We start from the raw sequence: 11685 nt of genomic DNA, 5'->3' as shown, positions 1-11685 counted from the left end.
TTAAAGGCATTTGGAGTTTCCAATCATAAAAATCATGTCTCCGTCCTACGTTTGTCAGTTCTCAAACAAATAGTACTTGGCAAAAATTCAAAACGTCAATGAATTCTCTAAGATCGACATAATTATAGTAGCTCATATGTACGTAATTTTTGAAGATTCTTAGTACAATGTAACGGATATTATTTCAAAATCCACAAAAAGTTGCACTCTCAAAACTTGGGTTTTACAAAAGAAAATCGCATATTCACATTTTTTTGACATACCCAGTGTTTTTCCCAATTCTAAAGCACGTTTATACTCTAATATTCCCATTTCCCATCTGATCTTTTTTGTTTTTCAAAGGATTAGTATTTGTTAAAAACATAGATTAAGATTAAGATTAAGACAAATACTAAACATTTTTCTGATATTACACAGAGCAGTAGTAGCAGCTCAAACATCAATGTAGTTTTCATGTCTTCTTGACGGCTTTGTAACTGCACAGCTCAGCTAATTTTTAGGATACACGTGGAATGATCTGACAACGTGTAGAGTAGGTCCCATTGGCTAACCCTAATTCTTTTATCAACTAATCATATCCATTGATTCTTAACTAAGATACAACCAGCATGTATTATTGGTTGACATAATAGTACATCTCGTGATTATACAGTGGTGTAGCCGTGTAGACACTGAGCTGTAAACTCTAGTGAGTGAATTTCGAGTCAGGTTCCCACCGTATTCTACTACACGTACTAAACGTACAGCGTATTTTATACTCAACAAAAATACTCGTATATAGTAGACACTTAAAGCCAAACACTCCCCCTTCAACCTTCATGCTCTTCTTCTTCTTTCTCTCTTCTTCTCTGTATTTTCTTTTCTCTACTCTGTCAATGGGGTTACCATTTCTACTTATTTCAATCCTTATTATCTCATTTACAGATCTAAGCACAAGTACACACAGCAAAAATGAGGTAGTAGAAGAAGATGAGTACTTGAGATTAAAATTAGTTCATCGAAATGATCCATATCGAACACCACAAAAAACCCTTCTTTCAGATTCACATAGACTATCAGTCCTATTATCAACACTACCAAATCGAAAAGCACTAAAAACACCAGTCGTATCAGGAGCATCAAGTGGGTCGGGTCAATATTTTGTTTCATTTCGGGTCGGAACACCACCTCAAAAGATTTTATTAGTTGCTGATACAGGTAGTGATTTAGTTTGGGTAAAATGTTCAGCTTGTAGGGATTGTTCAAGGCATGAAAAGGGTACATCATTTTTTCCAAGACATTCATCTACATTTGCACCATTTCATTGTTATGATAAAGCGTGTCAACTAGTACCTCAACCACCCAGAACCCATTGTAATAAAACCCGAATGCATAGTACTTGCAGGTACCAATATTCATATGCAGATGGATCAAGATCAAGTGGGTTTTTCGCTAAAGAAACAACAACATTGCAAACAAGTTCAGGAAAAAACACTAAGCTTAAAAACTTAGCTTTTGGGTGTGGGTTTAATATTTCTGGGAATAGTGTTTCTGGAGCTAGTTTTAATGGTGCTCATGGAGTAATGGGTTTAGGACAAGGTCCTATTTCATTCTCAACACAAGTAGGTAAGAAATTTGGAAACAAGTTTTCTTATTGTTTGATGGATTATACAATATCTCCACCACCAACTAGCTATCTCATACTTGGAAAAGCAAACACTATCAAGAAAATGAATTTCACTCCATTATTAGCCAACCCATTGTCACCAACATTTTATTACATTGGAATTCAAAGTGTTGAAGTTAATGGTAAGAAGTTAGATATTGATTCTTCTATTTGGGAATTTGATGATGAAGGTAATGGAGGTACTATAATGGATTCAGGAACTACATTAACGTTTTTAGCTGAACCAGCTTATGTAGAGATACTAAACGCGTTTGATGATGAAATTAAGTACCCAAAAATATTTGATCCAGCTCTAGGTTTTGATTTATGTATAAATGTAACAGGTGTGGAGAAAGTGAGTTTACCATTACTGAGTTTTCGATTCGTTGGTAACTCGGTGTTTAGTCCCCCAGTAACAAATTACTTCATTGATGCTGCTGATGATATTATGTGCTTAGCATTACAATCAGTTACTTCTCCATTAGGGTTTTCGGTATTCGGTAATCTTATGCAACAAGGCTATTTATTTGAGTTCGATAGAGAAGATTCAAAACTCGGGTTCTCTCGACACGGTTGTGCTCACCCTTGAAGATGATGGTGGTGCTGAGTTTGTATGGGACTAGATCACCGAGTGAGTCGTTTCGTTTTTCTTGATATTTTTTATTTTTTTATTTATATAATTTTATTTTATTTTTTGGATCTAGGTAGACAAATCTTTTTTTTTCTTTAATTGTTTTGTTTGATCTTTCATGGCGACAATGAAAGAGAGGGAAATATGCTGTTTTTTTTTTTTTCTTTTTTTTTTTTTGGGGGGGAGAGAAGAAGGGATTTAGCGATTAGTGTGTGATAAGTATGTAATTTGTGTATTTGTCTCTTCTTATTTTTCATTTTATATTATATAACACCCAAAACAAAACAGCATTCTCAATTGCCCATGGATTCACTCCTGAGGGGATTCTAAAGAAAAAAGATTGTAAGAGCGTCCACAGTGGGAGAGTAAACCCAAATATTTGGTCTTTTGAACAGACGTAGTGGAACGTACTATCGATCAAATTTTGATCAACGACTAAAATCCAGAGTATATTTGATCTGGGACCAAGACTAAACCCAGATATAGTCGAGCGTTGATATACTTCACGCCCCACCACCAGACGGACATATAGTGCACGTCCCACATCAGGCGTTGGTATAGTCTACGCCCCACACCAGGCGTTGGTATAGTTTACGCTTCACATGGGGCGTACGTAAAGTCTACGCCCCATTTTTTCTTTTTTTAATTATTTTGTATGGGGCGGGCATTATACCCCCGCCCCATTCATTGTTTTCAAAATCATTTTAGTGGGGCGGGCATTATACCTCCGCCCCACTTCTTTCATTTTTTTTTTTTTTTTTTTAGTAAACGTGGAAATCAGGCGTTGGTATAGTCTACGTCCCACACCAGGCGAACGTATAATGTACGTCTAACCAAATTTAGTCTTTCCACCGTAGCGTCACACACCATACTAAACCCAAAATTTGATCTTTTTTTTCCTCTTTGGTCTTTGGTTATACTCGCACCACTGCAGTTGCTCTAAAGAGACTATAATATGATTTTCTTTTCTTTTTCTTGAGGTTGTTGAGGTTGTTGTTGGTGTTTGTGGGGTGTGATTAAATTGATTGCTTTTTATGACTCTAAAACTCTCACCTACTAAAAAGCTAAACTATAGTATGATTTTCTTTTCATGGAAGGAAGGGTTGGTTCTCTTTTCAGGTCTTCTTCTCATTTTTCTTTTTTTGGGTTCATTAATGAGATGAGTGAGTTGTAAGAGTAATATTGAATGTAGAAATGGATGAATGTAACTGTAAAAGATTTTTTGGGACAATATGATCAAAAAGATTGTTTGGAATCACTCTATCATGATTATATATTTTGATCACATTTTACTTGGTTGAATTTTTCTTCATGTTCCGTATTCTATATGTAAAAAAATTTCAACGTTGTTACAAGGATTACCAAATTCCACATGTAGCTATTAAATCCATCAAATAATTGATAATACTTGTAGGCACGGCGGAGGCCGTTAGAAGCACTGCTAAACCGGATCTCAAGCCTAAATTTTCTGAAATTTTGTAATCCTAATCCTATTTTTGCTATCTTGCACCCCTAAAAATATTTTGCTTCCCCTTAATAGAGTTTCTTGCTCCGCCCCTGCTTGTAGCAGGTATGGAATTCGGTTAGTCTTATAACAGCCATGGAAAATTGAAGTATACCCGTAAGAGTGCCGTAGCAATAGAGAAAGGGAAAAAACTTCTCTTTTGGGATATGATGAAACAATAAGCATCCAAGATAAAAAAAAAGAAGTGTGGGACAATTTCTTGGATGTAGTTTCTTTTGATAATCAGATACAAGGGTCCATATGAACCCATGTGATGAGTAATGTTCTTGCAGGAGAATATGCTAGCTGAAGATTTTGGGACTAGAAGGGGTCGTCATATATTTATACCCACATTCTTATTACTGTTGTCCATCCGCCATGTCCGCATTCAGGCAACGTGCAGGATGGGATTCATTCCTCCAGCTCCATAATTGCTGTGTTCTACAAATTCTTCTTCTTGGAAGGAACTGTTTATAAATCTCCAACGCTGTCAAGCATGATGCGTTGATTTCATCTGTGTGGTCGTGTAGGTCTACTTATCACTATGGCAGCACAATGCAGGTTTTAATTTTTAAATCATAGTAATTGAAGATTGAAGACCTACTCCTCAATCATCTTCCATTCCTGTATGTGGGAAGAAAGGGTAATGAAGTTATAGAATGCAATGGCGTAGAATGGGAACGCATACGTGCGACTTCTTTTCTACTGATATTAAAGTAGCTCCGCATGTCCCGTTACTTTTGTACTCTTTCTACAGCTGTATAGTTAGTGTCTATACGCATTTTTGGTTTTTCCCTGCAAGATTGACAAAATCAATTTTAAATGAGGAAAGGGAAATGAACAACCTAATTTTTGCCCCGAGGGTTACTTCTATCTTCTTTCACGCACAGCGTGTTCGCTTGGAATGATTTGTTCCCGGTGTTCGTGCAAGATTGGTTTGTCTTAAATGGCTTGGGTTGCTAGTTCTACTGGAGAGGTTGTTTCTTGATGGACAATACGTGTTGGCGTATAAGTGGTGTTTGGTTCTTGTGTGCTGGTTGGCTTTCCGCTCTGCGCGGCGAACAGCAAGCCCGATTACCTCTTCAGTCCCGTCCCATGTTTTCCTTCGGAAAACACCCGTTTGGTTCCTGTGTTGCTTACCTATCGAGAAGGTATCGATTTTGTCCCTCGCTTCTATTGCCTCTCGCCCGCTTTTGGTTGGCGCGAGATGGTACTCGACAAGGGTCTCGTGTTCCCATTGTTCGGTGATATTTATTATCCCGTTCTCATGGAGCACGAGATCTTTTTGTTCCCTTGGATGTCGATGATGCCATTGGGAGCTCGGAGTATTTTCCGAGCCCTAGAAAAATGATTTCCAAAATCGACTGCTATCTTCTCCCTCCTGATGTACGGTGAAATTCCGACGACTGTTTGGGCCAGAAGATGGCGTCATTAAGGAACGCTACCTGGTTGATCCTGCCAGTAGTCATATGCTTGTCTCAAAAATTAAGTCATGCATGTGTAAGTATGAACTAATTCAGAATGTGAAACTGCGAATGGCTCATTAAATCAGTTATAGTTTGTTTGATGGTACTTGCTACTCGGATAACCGTAGTAATTCTAGAATTAATACGTGCAACAAAACCCGACTTCTGGAAGGGATACATTTATTAGATAAAAGGTCGACGCGGGCTTTACCCGTTGCTCAGATGATTCATGATACCGGATCGCAAGGCCTTTGTGCTAGCGACACATCATTCAAATTTCTGCGCTATCAACTTTCGATGATAGGATAGTGGCCTGCTATGGTGGTGACGGGTGACGGAGAATTAGGGTTCGATTCCGGAGAGGGAGCCTGAGAAACGACTACCACATCCAAGGAAGGAAGCAGGCGCGCAAATTACTCAATCCTAACACGGGGAGGTAGTGACAATAAATAACAATACCGGGCACTTTTAGTATGGTAATTGGAATGAGTACAATCTAAATACCTTAACGAGGATCCATCATAGGGCAAGTATGGTGCCAGCAGCCGCGGTAATTCCAGCTCCAATAGCATGTATTTAACTTGTTGCAGTTAAAAAGCTCGTATTTGGACTTTGGGTTGGGTAGTCCGGTCTGCCCTTTGGGTGTGCACCGGTCGTTTCGTCCCTTATACCGGCGATGTGTTCCTAGCCTTAATTGGTAGGGTCGTGCCTCCGGTGCTGTTACTTTGAAGAAATTAGAGATGCAGATGCTGAGATGGGAATGCAGACATACGAGGCATGATCGTATCAGGAATGAATACATACGTAAGAAACTTATGGTAGCGCCAATCAAGGAGATGCTCGCACAGCATCGACTGCGCTGGTTTGGGCATCTCCAGCGAAGACCGCCTGATGCCCCAGTACGAGTAGGTCGCATCAGGCGCGCCGAAGGAAGGATGCAACGCAGAGGCCGACCGAATCTAACTTGGGACGAGTGCGTAAATAACGACTTGAGCAACCGAAATCTTTCACCAGAGTAGGCGTTGGACACACAGACTTGGAGGACAGCAATACACATGGAAGAGGTGGGTTTCAGGTATGTAGACTAACAACCCTCTCCTTTTTTTTCCTATAAATTTCTTTACAACCCAATCAGCGAACACGTAAAGGCAACCTTGTAGTTTGTGAACGGGGGGGGGGGGGGGGGGGGAATCCCCCTGTAGCGCTGCAGTTGGCAGGATTGTGAAGGGGCAACGCCCCGTAGATTCTGCAACCGGGACATGATGTAAGTATATCCGCAATAATGGTCGAGAATTCGTAATCCCATTAACACGGTGATTACTGTCCATCTGGTCCAAAAACAAAAACAATCACGATGCGGGTAGCGTCAAGTATTTTTTATTGCCGTAGTGCAAGTTGTGCTAGGCTCGGACAGGCGGGCGTGAAACCTATGTTCGACTCTTAGGAGATATTATCTAGTCGACCCGGTACTTGCTACTGGAAAAGACTTTGGATTTGGGGATAGATCATTGCACGCCGAAGGAAGGATGCAACGCAGAGGCCGACCAAAGCTAACTTGGGTCGAGTGCGTAAAGAACGACTTGAGCAACCGAAATCTTTCAGTAGAGAAGGCGTTGAACAGACAGACTTGAAGGGCGTCAATACGCGTGGAAGAGGTGGGTTTCAGGTATGTAGACTAATAACCCTCTCGTTTATTTCCTATAAATTTCTTTACAACCCAATCAACGAACACGTAAAGGCAACCCCGCAGTTTATGAAGAGGGGGAAATCCCCCTTTAGCGCTGCAGTTGGCAGGATTGTGAAGGGTCAACTCCCCGTAGCTTCTGCAACTGGGACATGATGTAAGTATATCTGTATTAATGGTCGAGAATTCGTAATCCCATTAACACGGTGATTACTGTCCATCTGGTCCAAAAACAAAAACAATCGCGACGCGGGCAGCGTCAAGTATTTTTGCTTGCCGTAGTGCAAGTTGTGCGAAGCTCGGACAAGTCGGCGTAAAACCTATTTTCGACTCTTATGAGAGATTCTCTAGTCGACCCGATACTTGCTACTGGAAAAGACTTTGGATTTGGATTTGAGGATAGATCATTGCACTTTAAGACTGAAGAGTAATGGGGGCATCGAGGAGGATATTCGCCATCGAACCCAATCTGGATAGGGGATAAAGTGCCGCTAAAGCTTAAAGGTAAGTTTAACAAATCCGCGATCAGGCCTGTCATGCTATACGGTGCTGAATGTTTGGTGATAAACAGCCGGGACACTTTGAGACTGAAGAGTACGGAGATGCGGATGCTGAGATGGGAATGCGGACATACGAGGCATGACCGTGTCAGAAATGAGTACCTACGTAAGAAACTTATGGTATCGCCAATCAAGGAGATGCTCGCACGCATCGGCTGCGCTGGTTTGGGTATCTCCAGCGAAGACCGCCTGATGTCCCAGTGCGAGTAGGTCGCATCAGGCGCGCCGAAGGAAGGATGCAACGCAGAGGCCTACCGAAGCTAACTTGGGACGAATGCCTAAAGAACGACTTGAGCAACCGAAATCTTTCACCAGAGCAGGCATTGGACAGACAGACTTGGAAGGCAGGTATACGCGTGGAAGAGGTGGGTTTCAGGTATGTAAACTAACAACCCTCTCCTTTTTTTCCTATAAATTTCTTTACCACCCAAGCAGCGAACGCGTAAAGGCAACCCTGTAGTTTTTGAAGGGGGGAATCCCCCTGTAACGTTGCAGTTGGCAGGATTGTGAAGGGGCAACTCCCCGTAGCTTCTGCAACCGGGACATGATGTAAGTATATCCGCATTAATGGTCGAGAATTCGTAATCCCATTAACACGGTGATTACTGTCCATCTGGTCCAAAAACAAAAACAATCGCGACGCGGATGGCGTCAAGTATTTTTGCTTGCCGTAATGAAAGTTGTGCGAGGCTTGGACAGGCCGGCATAAAACCTATGTTCGACTCTTAGGAGATACTTTCTAGTCGACCCGGTACTTGCTACTGGAAAATACTTTGGATTTGGATTTGGTTTTTTCTATCTTCTACTCCTTTGGGGTAGATATCCTCATGAAAATGACCCTAATCTAGATGCATTGGTGAAGTTTTATGTCCCTCCCGGCTACTTGAATTTTTTTTTCTTTTGCTAAATCCGACAGGCATTATAAGACGAGAAAGTCACGTTTCATTATATTGTTATGAGTCTTATGACCAAGTCGAGTCTGATGCAAGTCATGCAAGTAGCTAGGGGAAGAAGAAAGAAAAACTTCCCCATCCCGATGCAAAGAAAGAAGAATCTCCCCATCCAATGTTGTTGAGTTTCGAACTCAGGTTGTTGGTGTCATTTTGTTTTCATAAAAGAGAAAAATCTCCGGTATGCTAATACAACCGATTCTGGAGATTGGAAATCGTTACATGAATTTTCAAATCATAACATAATCATCAAATCCATGGTAACTCCACTAGCTCTTGACCATCCATCCTAAACTTACAGAAATAAATCCCATCTCAGAATTCCAAAAGGACTAAGTCCTATTAAAGGGCCTATAGTTCTAAAACAAAACTAATTTGTATTACTGCACAAAGCAGTGATTGGATCAGATCCAACCAGTACTTTTAAGAACATGCAATCCTAAATCACATAAACTAAAGTTTTGATAATAACAATATCTTACAAAATTAAAGTAACAGTGTCTTGAATAACTATGGTAATAGATCTTGAAGTAACAATGTCTTGACTAACTATGAAATTCTGAATTGATCTTTAGTGGTCTGGGTCCGGATGTAGCGACCCGAATCAGCATTGGAGTCTTAGTAACAGTGTGAGTTGATGAAGATGTTGATGGTCTTGATCTTGTTAATGCTGCCTCAGTTTCCAAAGTTAGATATCTTGTTGTTATTATTGTTGTTGTAGTTGAAACTTGTTTGTAAGAAAGCTTGATCTTCCACAATAGCGGCCTCTTCAACTAAGTGAAGAAAACATCCAAGAACCCCATACCAAAAAAATAGCCTACTTCCCTAGCTGATAAAACAAGATCTAAAAGGATTTCCAAATCCTATACACACCGGAGAAGCTTGTCGTGAAGCTGGTGCCTGCAAATCAAAAATTTTCATCCCTGCTAACACTACCAACTAAAATTAACAAAGTAGGGCATACTATAAGACTTACATACATAAGCCAAAGGTACAACATTAAGGCTAAAATAAGAAAATATAAGAATATAAACGAAAACTAAATCCAATCTTCCCCGAGTTGCCGGTGAAGAGACTAATGCTTCTACAAGCTTTGAGACCGGATTTGAAATAGTCTGTATGCCTAATACTCTTCTCATCAGAAGAAAAAGAACATACCAAGACCAAAACAGCCACAAAACTGTCAAAGAACCTTAAAATAACAAAGGAAAACTTACCGAAAAAACCAAAAGGAGTACTCAAACCAACCGAAAAATACAGATAAGAAAGGGAAAAGGAGAAACAAGCTTTGGGTGATGAATGATTTTCTCAGATCAACACCAAAGGAGTTGATCTGAGCAGAGCGACGCTCACTCTTTTAGGTTTTCCGTCTCTGGTATTTTGGAGAGAATGGAGAGAAAGGAGAGAAATAAATTTTTATGGTTGCTGGTGTCACCACCCCACAGCTTTACCACTGTATTACAGTGACATTTGTAGATAACTATTGTTTGGTACTGAGACACCTTCCCTAATGAAGTAAGTCTGATGTCGATCCACTGCGTGGAATTAATAAAAGAATAATAAAACAGACGAAATAGATTTTCTTTTACAATTTTTTAAAGCAATATTTTACTTCTGTTATCTTTGTCAAAACCCATCTGCTACATCACTCAATATTTCACCCATTATAATTTATTACCTAAACAACCCAAACTTCAGTAAGACGGATTGAATCCCCAAGAACTATATGAAATGTCGAGGGTCCCGTGTACACCATAATATTTTCGATTTCAACCTATGTATACACATCTTGTATAACCTTACCGGAACAATCAACAAGGTGTACTTGGTAATAGTAAGAGCTCGAAATGAACTAATTATGGGATTGTTACCAAGTTGATTAACGTACAAGTGTATTTATTTTAATATAATTGTAATAATAATATAGCGCAGAAGTAATGTAAATGACATAAACACACAAGATTCTGTCAATGAGAAAAACTGTCCGGTAGAAAAACCCCATGACCTCGTGCAATTTTGAATACTCTCAGAATTAAGCCGACATACAAATTGACTACCGCAATTTCGTATAGTTAAGACAACGTAAACACTCCTTCATTACTCAACTCCTTTATTATTCATGCGCGTACAACCAATCTGGTCTATGCAAATTAGAGTAAAGGAACTTTCGTTTATTCAATATAAATTCCTTCGGTGAAAGATCAAACAAGACAATGATGGTCGAACTAATCAATCTCAGTGAAACACTCCATCAAAGCAACTTGCAATTAGACAGTTTGTTCGATTTTGAGTTGTTTCACCCCTGTGCAGACTTCCGCTCACAATTATCAAAGGACTAAATCTGTTTGAGTAGCTAACTCACTTGTAGATAATCCAAATCAATCTTTATATCAGTAAGAAAGCGGAGAAAAAGATCTTCTGTTTATTCACTGGAAACTCTTTTGGTCAAATATCAAACAAAGACAATGATTATCGAAATAATCAATCTCAATAAACAAGCTCTGTCCAAGCAACTTAATGCAACTAAACAGTTTGTTCGATCTTTCAACAAGCCATATGTTTATCAAGATAAACATCTTGTTGATCCCAATGAATCAAGTGTGCAATAAGTAACACAAAGATCAGAAACCAAAAGGAAAAGCCTTCAAGTCTTCAATCTTCAAACTTCAAAGTAACCGTTGCATACAACTGGATTCCAATATTGATCAGTATCCACATTGTTAGAGCATTGCTCGGACGAACTCGTAAATTTTGTTATCTCAAGCTTGTTGTCAATGTTAGATGCTCAAAACTATATCTTGATTTCTAATCAACCAAATTCAAGTTCGGGACTGGGATTAGAGTATGACAGTTGCATATCAGATATCATTGAATAACCCTCGAAGATTGAAGACTGGTGAGAAAACAAAGACATTTGCGAGAACTTACTTTTGATATTCTATACAAGACTCTAAAAAAAGTATAATCGGCATAATTATGATTCCAGGAATGTTTTATCTTGTTGTAAATTCAAATTTGAGTAGAAAATTATCCTTATTGCTCTGCTCAATGGATGTAGTTGGGTAAAATTGCATGTAATTCAGTAAACAGAATATACATTATATCATTGCTAGATCGATCCATATGATTCGATGAAGAATGATCCAATAATGGGATTTTTCAATAAATGTTCTTCATTAACAAGAGTAGTGAAGACTGGCCTATCTTATTTACTCACGATATTTACCATTCTATCTTATGAGACC

The 11685-nt window shown here is 39.3% G+C and overlaps 1 protein-coding gene across 1 annotated transcript; it reads left to right on the top strand.

Moving 5' to 3' along the window:
* The first annotated feature begins 827 nt into the window (after positions 1-827).
* On the top strand, positions 828-2573 carry LOC113275638 (aspartyl protease family protein 2-like). Its single transcript, XM_026525174.1, has one exon. It carries the CDS (start codon positions 876-878, stop codon positions 2232-2234), a length of 1359 nt encoding a protein of 452 aa, XP_026380959.1. The 5' UTR covers positions 828-875; the 3' UTR covers positions 2235-2573.
* Positions 2574-11685: the final 9112 nt, after the last annotated feature.

The sequence above is a fragment of the Papaver somniferum genome, chromosome 4 (genome assembly GCF_003573695.1).
Source record: "Papaver somniferum cultivar HN1 chromosome 4, ASM357369v1, whole genome shotgun sequence".
Taxonomy (NCBI): Eukaryota; Viridiplantae; Streptophyta; class Magnoliopsida; order Ranunculales; family Papaveraceae; genus Papaver; species Papaver somniferum.
Note: the sequence above shows the minus strand (reverse complement) of the source record. Positions and strands in the feature narration are given on the sequence as shown.